General features: G+C 40.2%; 1 protein-coding gene across 8 annotated transcripts in view; it reads right to left on the bottom strand.

Annotated features, from left to right (window-relative positions):
* arhgef37 (Rho guanine nucleotide exchange factor (GEF) 37) overlaps positions 1-11848 on the bottom strand; it is a 25115-nt gene extending 13267 nt beyond the window's left edge. The window contains exons 1-4 of one of the 8 annotated variants that reach the window (XM_024260377.2): positions 11700-11848; positions 5871-6318; positions 2605-3098; positions 1197-1320 (exon numbers count right to left, since the gene is read on the bottom strand). In XM_024260377.2, the coding sequence (XP_024116145.1) occupies positions 1197-1320; positions 2605-3087 (607 nt within the window). In that variant the 5' untranslated portion in view covers positions 3088-3098; positions 5871-6318; positions 11700-11848. Of the gene's footprint in view, positions 1-1196; positions 1321-2604; positions 3099-5870; positions 6319-8922; positions 9112-11475; positions 11665-11699 lie in introns of those variants that run through there. The other 7 variants (XM_036213994.1, XM_024260382.2, XM_036213995.1 and 4 more) reach the window with 7 other exon arrangements.
* Positions 11849-12421: the final 573 nt, after the last annotated feature.

Genomic DNA, 12421 nt, shown 5'->3' with positions numbered 1-12421 from the left:
TTTATGAAAAAAAACAGATAAAAATGTACTAACAAAACGTCATCCAATTATAAGAAAAGATAAAATAATAAGATATAATAACTCCATTATAGAAAATAACCATTTATGGGAATAAAGTTAAAAAATTATGAGTAAGAGTTGAAAATTTAAGATAAAACACGGATATGTATTAATATAATACTATTTTTATAATATAATAATAAAGATGATCAATGTGTAAATAATTAATAAACAATATGTATAAAAGTGGTAAAACAAGAAAACAGATTATTTTAAATGAGAGAAATTAAAAGAAAAAAAAGTTACACTTCTGACTCTTCTAACTTTGACCAAAAAAAACTATTTAAAAAAGAAAAAATAAATTCAACATTTTAAGAGAACAGAAATGTGCTTTAAATTGATATTTTTATAAGGAAAAAGCTGTTTTTGAAAGGCAAACATTACATTTAGCTTTGAATGTTTAAATAAAAGCCTAAAAATCTGGTTGAATTTGCTTTACTTTTTATGTGAAAACTTCACTTTATGAAGTTACAACTGTGTTTTTTAACCAAGCATATATATTTTTATTACAACTTTTTAAATAATTTTACAGTTTTATTCACGTCAAATTTTGACTTATTTCTCATAACTTTACAGCTTTATTCTTGTAAAATTTCCCCTTCTCTTTCTTACTTTACAGCTTTTATCCTTATAATTTGATATATATATTTTAATACTGTGTTGTAAAAACATCTCCACATCCAAGTCCTGATAAGATAAAAGGAGCAGAAGAAGAAGGACCGACAGCAGCCAACATATTTTATTCTAGAAGATCAGCAGAGATCATCTTTCTAACTGAAGAGGATCCAGGATCTGACTCCATGGAATCTGAATTTGTAATTTTTTCTATTAGAATCAAACTGAAGTTGATTTAGAAATGTTTTACAGCTAATTTAGAAGCATCTCAGCAAAACAAAAATGACTTCTTTCATATTTGAGAGCCTCATGTGAATCTGAGCTGGAAAAAGTAAAGAAAAGGACATAAAATTAAATAAAAACACTTGTTTCCATAATCTTTTCTTTGCTGTCAGCTCTTGTGTTTGCTCTGGTTTAAAGAAACTGTTAGCAGCTTGTTCCTACTAAACCAGATTAAACCTGGCTTCAGGATTCAGCTGAAACCCAAACCCTCCATCAGGTCACGAGGAGGCGGAGCTTACAGAGGTTTTCCAGGAAGCGGGGGTCTCCGGGCTGAAACTGGTCCAGCTTGCTGAGGAGGCGCGTGGAGACGTCCATCACCTCCTGGATGTAGAGAAACATGCTGTCCAGGCCGGCGGGCGGCGGCTTCATGCAAGAAGAACACAAACAAGGGCGAGAATCAACAAAGTCCGTCTGACGTTTGAAAGATCAGGAGCTGTGATAAAATATAATCACAGGAGGATCCAGGACGCAACAACAACTCTGAGGATAAATTCATGTTCCAGGTGTTTAAGAAGAACCCGGCTGTCATCTTCAAAGCTGGTTCAACGTTTGAGATCAAAAAGATATTTTTCAGAAAATGATCAAAACTGATGCTTGAGCTGATTTTGATGACACCATCAGAAATCTCGGCAGAAGTTCCAGTTTTCTGCTGGACAAAGAAGGCGGTGTCCTCCAGCGTCGGCGTTCCTGCTCTTCTCCTATCAGGACAATCTCCAGTCTGACAGACTAAACAAAAACGCCACTTTCTGTCTCACAGAGCTGCCTTTCTTCTGCCCTCATGCTTCTGTCTGGGACTGTCGGCATTCTCTCCACATTTCATTGTCGCTTTTTCTCGACAACATTTAATTTTCTGGAAAAAACGCCGTGAAAATGAGAAGAAAATCAAAACATTTTCCCTTTAAAGTGCATCTTTTGGGCTCAGTTCTTCCAATAACTGAGGATTCCTTCACATGTAACAGCTGACGGCGAAAGGAGGAGTCGTACTGCTGCTCTTCATCATCATCATCTTCATCATCATCAGCAGCAGCAGCAATAAGCTCAGACTGAATCACTGATTCAGGAAGTTTCTTCTTCTCTTTAATGGATTCTGATTTGCAGAAAACCATCGACAGTATAAGAGAACTGGACTGAGTTACAATCCAACAACACCAGAATAACTCACTGATATGTTTTAATCTGAAAGGATTCAAACGCTACTGAACCTTATCGGCCACACATGGAAAGACTGAATAAAAACGAGAACTTTCTCAGGAGCCGTCGACCATAAAGAGTCCAAAAGGACTCCTCCTCCCCCTCCTCCTCCTCCTCCTCCCCCTCCTCCTCCAGGAGGTCATGAAAGAAGCAGGAAAGGACGGAAAGAAGGTCAGAGGTCACTGGACTCGGTTCAGGTCAGAGGTCATGATCCAACAGTCAGAAGGAGACTTTTGGACAAACATGGATCCATGGGAGACACTCTGAGGAACACGAGGAACTTTCTGGAAGGAGGACAGAAGAGCAACACGGCGGTGGTAGTGTAATGATGACTTAAATAACTAGATCTGATTGATCTCTGTTCTGGATCAGGTGATCCTGAAGGAGAAAGGACTCCTTCCATGTCAGCTCTTTGCGGTTTCTCCCCTGAAATAACCCCAGTCGGCCTCCTCCTACCTGCAGCTTCTGCAGGCTGCTCCTGATGGTCACGGTGCTGAGCTCCAGCATCCTCAGGTAGCTCCTCTCCGACTGGACCAGCTCCTCCACGGACATCTGCTGGCGCTGAGCTTCCCGCTCCTTCGCTGCAGCTTTCTCCTCCTCAGATTTCCTCCTGGCCTCCTCTTCCAGCATCTCCTCGGACTCCAGCGTCTCCTCTGAAACGCTGTCCTCTGAAGACAGTCTTGAATGCCGCGCTGGACTTATATCCAGAAGTTGGGAGGTCTCCTCCAGCAGGTCCTCCTCTGAGGGGACCTTCTCCTCGGGTGCAGCCTCCTCTTCCTCCTCCTCCGGGCCTCCATGCTTCTCCAGCCGGCTCCTCTGTCTCATGCCGTTTCTTCTGGAGGACTTCTGTTTGGGTCCGATCGCACACGGCGGCGCTGAGGCGGCGTTGGCCAGAGTCAGGGTGAGAGTGGGGGGGTGGAGCCTCCGGGGCACCTCCATGATGGAGACCACTGTCAGAGACGACACAAAGAGTTAGAGTCCGGGATTCCCGAGCATCAGGATGTTCCTGAACGCCCCTGAAAACCTCCAGCTGGTCCAGTTCGGATCAGAACCAGTCCAGCTTCTCTTCATCAGCGTTTTTACTTTTAGTTCGTCTAAAACTCTGCTTTAGTTCAATAAACGAACATTGTTTCATTTTGGAATGCAGAAGTATCAAGTTCTTAGAACTTCTGCATTTTCACACGAGTGTTTTGTTCACAGCACATGTAATAATTCTTCCTGTGACACATGGAAACATCTTAAACTAAAACCACGAGTAGGATGGTACCCACCCCCGCTGACGGAGCGGCTGCTACACGCCCCTTACTATCCCCCTCCGCAGAAAAAAATGTTTTTTTTATTTCTGCTGCTGTTATCTCCGTAGCAACCATTATATTTTTAGGTCGCCTGGGAGTTACGGACAGATCTGTGTATTTTAAGAAGAATCGGGAAAAATAAATGTTTGGATTTCCTTAGCAACCGAGGTTATTTGCTAACCACACCCACAATTCTACTACAACCATATCATTTGTAATATTGTTTCGTTCAGCTTGAGCCAGAGATTCATGGATCAAACTTTTATAACATCCTGGTAAAAAAAAATTGTGAGGAATAGAGGATCGCCACTTTTGATAATCTCGTAAAAAATTTATAAACTTAAAAAGCCTACAATTCCCCCAATGATGCTTCAGGAGGTGATAGATGGAAATCGACAGGAAGCGTTAAAATGTGTTACTGCAACATTTTTAATTGAGGATTGTGGCCTTCTCCTGAGGTCAAAGGTCAATGACATTTCACACTCTGTAGACTTATGGTTGTAGAATTTCATGAAGATCACCTAAACGAAAAATGGTCAAATTTCTCTTTTTGGTCCAATGGCCATCCCATAATAAATTAATTCCATTAGATCCATCGTCACATTTTCCTTTAAAGGCGCAGAAAGGACGAGGAATCATGAAAATAACCTGGTCCTTCAGTCCAGGACGGCTGCTGCTGCTGCGGGACATAAATACTGTTTACTCCACCGACGTTCACCATCATTTACACGTCAGCCACAAATACCAGAGCGCTTCAGCCAAAGCTTTTATTACATCTGCTGACTCAGCAGAAAGTGCAGCACAGCAGTCCTGACTGACGACAGGCCAACATGACTCAACGGATTATTTTGCTTCACTCTCACTGCAAACGATTACATTTTCCAGTTGTTACTTTTATATATAATAAGAGCTGCTGGGCTTCAATGGAACATCTTCTCCCATTAGCTCCGCCCCTCGATGAGCTCACAGGGGCCCGTTAGCCATTCAAATGACGGTGTCTTCACACAGATGGTCCATCAAAGAGCTGCAAACGCAACAGCAGGACTCTGCAGCAACATCTATCTACTGATGTTCCTGCTTTAAAATGTTCAGTTCAAAACAAAGAAGAAAGAAACTGCAGCTTCAGCTCAGATCATCTTAAACCGTCCCTCCAACAGAAGCTTTGGGGGATTATCAGCATATGGTGGTGGGGGGTGGGGGGGCAGTCAACTGTAACTTGAGACAAAATCTGAATAAGGATCAATAAAACCGATAGGAGTAAATGAAACTTCATTCTTTGTGTTTCTGAGAAAAAAGCCTGAAAAAGTTCAAAACTGAACTGAGAAAAAAGCCTGATGACTGAAACAGAAAAACATCCTTTTGCACATTCAGACTTCAATCTTTCAAATCTGTCAATGTCCTTTCTGTTGTCAGAGGTAAAAGTTAGCCGTGTAGCCGTTAGCGCCTCCATCACTCCTCTGGTTGGTGCACCAACACAAACGACGGTGAGGTGGAGGTGAAGTTTAGCCCAAATGATAGAAAACAAACTGAAATAAGTTGGAATTTATGACCTTCATCCTATTGAAGCAATCAGGTCTTTTAGACCAGCGGTCTCCAATTTCAAGGCCGCGGGATCAGTACCGGTCCATCATTTCATTTTAAAATTAAATTTTCAGAAAACGGCAGCTTAAAAATGCCAACTTCCATGAAAATATAGTTTGATTAAAGTGAAAAAAGTTGGAGACCCATGAAAATTGTGTTTTTAGGATGTTCTTCTGATGTTAGAGGACACATTTATAAAATATATTAAGATTTAATGTCATTTCTGAATATTTATCTTTTAAAATCATTGTGATTGAGGAGCAGAGAAAAAAAATCTGTTTGAAAAAGATCATATTTGTGACATAGAAAACACGCCGGGCGAAACACAAGCTCCCTGTTAAGAGCTCTCTGCAATGGGAAGAGGGGCGGGGTTGCTCCACATCAGTGTTTCTGCCCACAACTCAGAATTTCTAATGAATTCCTGCAGCTCTGCAAAAACTAAAAAGTTTCAGGTTTTTAGATTTTGGCTAAAGTGGGCTTCAAGTTTGTAATTATTTTTAACTACTGTTTCTTTTTACTATTTCTTTTATTTTGAAAAGCACTTTGAGGAGCTTCCAGCTGGAAAAGTGCTTTATAAAGTCATTTTTTCTCTTAAGTAAACCTGGTTTAACTTTTGTCAGAGCTCTTCTTGGTGAAGCCCGCTGCACCACAGCACCAGATCCAGCTACTGGTTTCAAAAGACCGTTTTCTCAAAAGTTCTGAACTCATCACGGTTGAGTTTGGACTTTAATAAAAGAGAAAAACCAGAATCAGTACAGCGTTGATCAAAACAGATTCACTACTTTCAGTTAAAACTTTGTTTTGTCTCCAAAAACCTGCGAAAGTGACACCGGACTGCAGACTCACCGAACCCTCCCTGCAGAGCCTGCAGCAGCAGAGCCTCCCGGTCCCGGTGGCTCCGGTCCAGACGGTGCAGAGGAGCGCCGCTGGAAACCCGAAGGCGACGCAGAAACTTTCCTGGATGACTCAGGCGCTGCAGCGGCGGCGGCTGTGCGTCAGCGTGCGCTCACAAACATGTGGCAGGAAAACAGACGGGGGATGGGGCCCGGAGGGGGGCGGGAGTCCCGTTTTACGGGGGGAGAAAGGGGAGGAGCAAGAGGACAGACTGCAGCAACTGCTCAGGAGGAAGTGATGCTCTGCAGAGCGGAGGGGATTGGCTGAAGGAGGTCCTCACTGGAGTCTCAGCAGCCAATCAGAGAGCAGAGGGAGACGGCGGGCTGCAGTGATTGAAGTTTTCCTCTCTGAAGACAAAAGCATGGGGGGGGGGGTCATTCTTCAACTGCAGAGAAATCGTCTGATGAGGAGAAACAAACAGACTCATGAGGAAACGAGAACTTTAGTTTCAGTAAATTAATGCATTTGGTTCTGTTTGTTGATAATACGACTCATCATGGAGCAGATCTTCACTTTGAGAGTAAACTTGGGAATGTATGATAAAAACAACGATGAATTCATCCAAAAAAATACAAAATAAAAAAACAGAAATCCAGAGTTTACATGGGAGAATCTGCTAGTGGAGCTTTATTTTGAAAATCAAGGGAATTCTCTTGTATTTTATGCCTTCAGTGTCCTTCAAAACATCTTCTGCTTTAACCTCATTACCAGTATTACTAAATATATAGTTTAACTACACTGAATACATTCAAGATTTGAGCATCAGGAGGTCTCATCCAGAAAGTTTGGTCATCTCAGCATCTACCAGGAGAAATTCCTAAGTCTGTCATCTGTCCTGCTTACAGAGTGACATCACAAAAAGATGGACGGAGCCTGTAGTCACATGACCCATCAGTTCCTTTTTAGGCCACAATTCCATCTCGTCCCCAATATGATGCCAGTTTATGGATTTTTAAATCTCGCATTTTTACATTTCCATGTCAACCATTTGAGACATTGCCTGTATATAGAGAACTGGAGTGGAGTTCCAAACAGGAAGTGGTTCCAAGAAGCCTAAAGACTACTAGAATAAGAATACTGTTAGCATGATCGCTCCAGGCAGCGCTGTCTCCTTAAGAATGTATAGAAAACACGGATGATGTTGAGATAATGCTGCTAGCACGCCGCGCTTCACGGGACTTCACATCGCCTCAATTTGCGTTTGTCCCGTTGATTTAACATTGAAACTTATGGAAGAAAAAGAATTTCATCAGAATTTTGACATTTTTTCTGACAAATGTAAGGTAAATAAATAATTATCTACACAAATATGCAGGATTTAAAAAAAGTGTTAAAAATTTAGTAAAAAAAACAAAAGCCAAATCTGGATTCTGATGAAACTATATTTCTTCTATAGAAACTGGAAACTGAACTCGCGTTCGGTATCAACGCAGCATCAGGGTAACATCACTCACTCAGTCCAGTTCTCTTTATACAGTCAATGATTTTAGCACAATTTTAAAATAAAAAAGATCCCCATCAGATCAAACTGTACTAAGGTATCTACAATAAAGGGTTGGAGTCATGAAGTACATGTACTTGTTTTGTAACGGTCCATGTAGTGGTGAACTGTGTTGGCTCCACTTCCTGTTTCTAAAGAAGCCTCTTGCTCCAAGATAACATTCACTTTGGTTGTGAAGGACATCAGTTATCCCTCATCTCCACATCATGTTTGTACCAGACAGCAGAAGTTGTGGGTTTATTTCTGACTGTCAGAATGGAGGCAGCAGTATTTTGTTTGGCAATATTGACCTAAAATGTTGAGAAGACAATATTTAATTATTTATGAACATCCTTCAGCGTCTCACTCATTTAAAAGACCGATGTCGGGAGATGAGCAGTGAACTCCATGTTTACCTCCACAGGTAAAACGGCGCTGCAGACTGTCATGTAAATAGAGCTACATTCAAGAGCACTCCTTCATCCTGTCGTCACACTGAAATGCTTCACTTAGCAATGTTGGAAATTATTTCCTCATACTTTTAAAACATTAATGGTTTATTCTGTTTTTCTTTTCTTGTATGTAAAAATATTTTGTTGTGGAAATCAGACAAAATTGACTGTTTCCTTTAAAAACAAATATTTCTTAATTTACCAAAATAAAAGCACTATGAATTTGGTTGAGTAAAAGCAACTTTTAAATATGAGATACAGTTGCAGCGCTTAATATTGTGAACATTAGATAAAATACATTTTACCATTTTTTAAAATGAAAGACATATAAATATAAAAAGTATAAAAAAAAGTTGTTCTGGTTCAGTCTTGGGATAAATTGTGATACGCACGTGTCATATAGTCAGGCGTGTATCGTATTGTCAGACTCCTGCATACAAACCCTTAGTTTATAAGATAGAGAACATTATTTCTCATCTAAGGATGCAACAAAAAAATATAGGAAAGATGGAGGAGTTTGAGTTTGTCGGAATAGATTTGGTTAAAAAAATAAATAAATAAATAAAAATAAAGATTTCATAAGTCTGGTTGTATAGTTTGGGTCTCCAATAAAAACTTTTGGTGGATTTCCCTTGAGTCTGATACAAATGCTGTTTAATGTATGTGTTCTTATATAATACGACTTAGGTGCGTTTTATTGTATATTTTATGATGTATACATGTTAACTTTGACCACACATAGACATGTCTCGTTGTCAATATGCTAAATAAATGAAAATACAAGGAACATCCCTGAACGTGTTTGTTGATTTATTGTAGTAAAAATGAAAAACGAATTCAGTCGCAAAGAAAATTACTCTACATGACTATTTTAGATGAAAGAATTCAAGACTATGAAGTCATAAACAGAATCAACAAACTGGATCAAATCTGAATGAATCCAACACGATGAGAATGAGAAAAAAATGAGAAAATGATTCATGTCAGGAATTATTCCTGCAGAGGAAACATCAGATTCGTTTGCTCTGAAATCACTTTGACTCAGAAGAAAAGTGAAAACATTTCACGATACCTGAGACTCTGGAGGGATGAGGAAAAAGCATCAGCTGGACATTTCCCATAAAGAAATTGAGAAGCTCTTATTTTGTAAACTTCCTCCTGAACTCAGATCAGCTGAAGGTGTCAGGTCAGTTTCAGACAGAGTCCACCGTCCTGCATTAAGACGGCTCACTTTAGACTAACTTCTTCTCTGCTACAGAGTTTTTAATCCCCATGGTATTTCAGAAACACATTTTACTGAAGATCAGGGAGAATCCGGTCGAACAAAGACGTATTCACAGCCGTCAGACTGGATGAGGCTGGAATGAAGGAGGCGTGAAGCTAATGCGCTTCAGCAGATCGGCATGTCGGGAGGAATGCTGCAGGACGACTCATCAGCTGATCCACGACAACCCGACTCTGATAAAGGTGAACACAAAGAACAAATCTGGAGAAACTCTGACGGCCGACAGACAAACCCAGCAGTCCAGACGGCGCCTGAATCCAACTCTGTGGTTCAGAGTACAAGTTCATAGTTTTGAGTAAAACCAGCTTTAAGTTTTCCCTACAAACTATAAATCACTGATAAAGTTTATTTTCTGAGTGGAGCGACTGACGGGATTCCTGTCAAACCTACAAAACAAACAAACTTCCTGTTTGAACATCAACTTCCTGTCAGCGTCTGAAGGTGGTCATGACGCGCCTCACAGATCACAGACTGGCTCCAAAAGGCTTTAGTCTGAAGACGTGACAGCACAGTTTATGATAACAAATACATGCTTTTCAAAATAAGAGCACACAGTTAGAGATGGTTTAAAATCATGACGATTTTTCTGAAATGTATCAGAAAAACTGTCAGAATCCTCTCAGATTAGACGAGTTTCTAAGTTCTTAGGACGTAAACGCAGAAAATCAGCTGTTCCATTTGACTTTTTGTCTCTTTTTTCACCTTCAGCGCTCACCGAAGCTCAAACGGACTTCCTGACCCCTGCATATCAGCGGCTGCTGTTTCCGCATGTGAAGCCTTGAGCAAACATCTTCATTCTCAACACTTTGTTGTCAAGGAGCCAGGCGGACTTGGAGGCTTTAAGGTGGTCTGAGGCAACAGCTTTCTAGGAAGACACAAGTTCTGCTTTTTAGCTGCATCGGATGCAGAAATGCTTGAGAAATTACAGGATGTTGGTAAGAAAGTGACTAAATTTGACGTTAAAGGGGAGTTCTTGCTGACTAAATCAGTAAAAAAGCAATAAATAAAAATAAATTTTGAAAATTCTTCAAATAAAAAAGTTAAACTTTCACCTAAAACCATTAAAACATGAATGTAAACCAGACGTCTAGATTGAATCAATTAACAAAAGTTCTGTCATTTGTTTCATTTAAGAATATTAGTTTTTATCCAATTTAACATGAAAAGTAATCATTTTAAATTAAACTAATCACAGAACTTTAGTAAACTGATCCACTAGTTTTATGGTATATTCATTCCTAAAAATATTTCAGGTTCTTTTTCAAGTTTTGTTTTTTAAATCTCCTCCCTACTTCTGGGGACTTGAGCGCTGCTGCCGAAGACTTTCAGGCTCTGCTTTGCCATCATTTCTGGTTGCCATGCCAACAGAGAGCAGGAGCTCTGCACACCATTGGGATCAGGGGAAGAAAAAAAAAATGGCGTCACTTCCAACCGAAGCCCCACGGCGAGGAGGGGAACGCTCAGAAATTTGGGATTTCTGAAGGTTAAAAATCTGCATCTGTGTCTCGGCTGCTAAAGGGACAAACATGCTCATCATCCTTTCCTGATGCAGATCTTCATCTTCTCCTCCTGAAGATCAACAGGCTCAGCAGAGAAAAGAGTCTCCAAGCTGGAGATGCAAACAACGCTCTGCTTCCACCTGAGACCCAAACGCCCTCTGATGCTCTGAAACTCGCTCGGATTTGTGCAAATACAGAGATTTTTCTAGAGTCAGGATTGTGAAATCAACAAGATCCCAGAGCTGCTTTCATAACGTATTCAGGAGCCAGAGTTCAGGTGTGTTTACTTGGTTTTAAATCAAAGTGAAGAGAGTTCGGGTTCGACTTCACCGCTTATGGTTTAAAAGAAAAGCAGTAAATGAGCTGCACCTCGATCAAGTCTGGTCGATCTTCTGGTCATCTCAGATCCATCAGACAAGCCTGTGAAGTCCATCTCCACCAGAGTATTCAGTCAGAAGTTTAGGGTCCAAAGGACTCCACAGGAAGAACTGATGATAGTCGTTGCTAATGGCAACCAAAGACAGATGGGTATTTTAAATAAAAAAAAATAGTCTGAAATTGTCAAATAATTCTAAAAACATTAATATAAGTTTGTTTTTAGGCTAAAAACACACGTTTAATTCAATTCTTATAATAGCAGAGTTTCTGGACTATTTTCTTAATCATTTTGGTTATAATTTTAAGTCTGATCTGCTTTATCGTGGTGGTTTTGACTTATTTGTTTGTTTGTTTGTTTGTTAATCAGGGGGTCCTTTAGTTGGGGTCACATAAACAGCTTGAAACGCCTCTGGTCAAAGCAAACAAATGTCTCAAGATCATAAAAGTCCATAAAAACGTTCACCTGTTTCACGGGAGCATTCTGTTTACGGGACACTCTCCGGTAAAAGACGAATAAAATAATAAAAAGGTGATAAACCTGAAGGTTTCCCCGCCGGAGGCTCGCGTGCAGATGCTCCTCTGACGGTAAAACGCACCGGAATGTCGTTAAATCCCCGTTTCAATCCCGGACAAATGGCGGCGCGTGCGCGGGTGGATTCACCGGGATGAAGATCAAGACCGTCCTACCGGCACGCGGCGGCTGTCCTCCCATCGTCCCCGGAGCTCCTCACGTTCTCAGACTCTCACCTGTTGGCATCCGGGCTGCCGTCATCACACCTGAACGAGGACCGCCGCCTGCTGCTTTGATTCTGAAGAACACGCGCGCGCGCTGGCTTCAAAAGAAGGAGCCCTTCAAAATAAGAGCCTTTTTTTCCCAACAGCAAAAGCTCACACGTTCAGATCATGATTCATGCTTATATATATATACGTTTTACAGTAAAACAGAAGCTTTTCTAATTAAAAAGCTTTAATAATATTCATAAATTAATTGGTGTTTGACGAATCTATGTCCAAAAAAAGGTACAAAATGCAGCTTAACAATAAGCTCATATTTCACCTGTTTTATCCTTTTTACATTGTTTTATTTTAGAGTTTATTTAAAAAAAATCGTTCTAAATTTTATAGATCATAAAGACCCGGCCTCTGCTTATGTTTCCTATCTGCGTGTATTTGTAGACGCCCTGAGATTAAGGAAAGACCCGTCCTTATTGCTTAACCTGATAAGCAATGTCAAATCTTAAATAAATTAAAAAAAAAAAAAGCTTTTTTACGAGAGCTTTCGTTCATTATTCTGTTTCTTATTTTCTTTATTGTTTCAATCTGTTTTACTTTTGTGAAATATAATTAACAAATAAAGTTTACATATTTAGTAATAAAATAACAGAGATTTTTGGCCTCATTATTTAGAA

This window comes from Oryzias melastigma, linkage group LG10, assembly GCF_002922805.2.
Source record: "Oryzias melastigma strain HK-1 linkage group LG10, ASM292280v2, whole genome shotgun sequence".
Taxonomy (NCBI): domain Eukaryota; kingdom Metazoa; phylum Chordata; class Actinopteri; order Beloniformes; family Adrianichthyidae; genus Oryzias; species Oryzias melastigma.
Note: the sequence above shows the minus strand (reverse complement) of the source record. Positions and strands in the feature narration are given on the sequence as shown.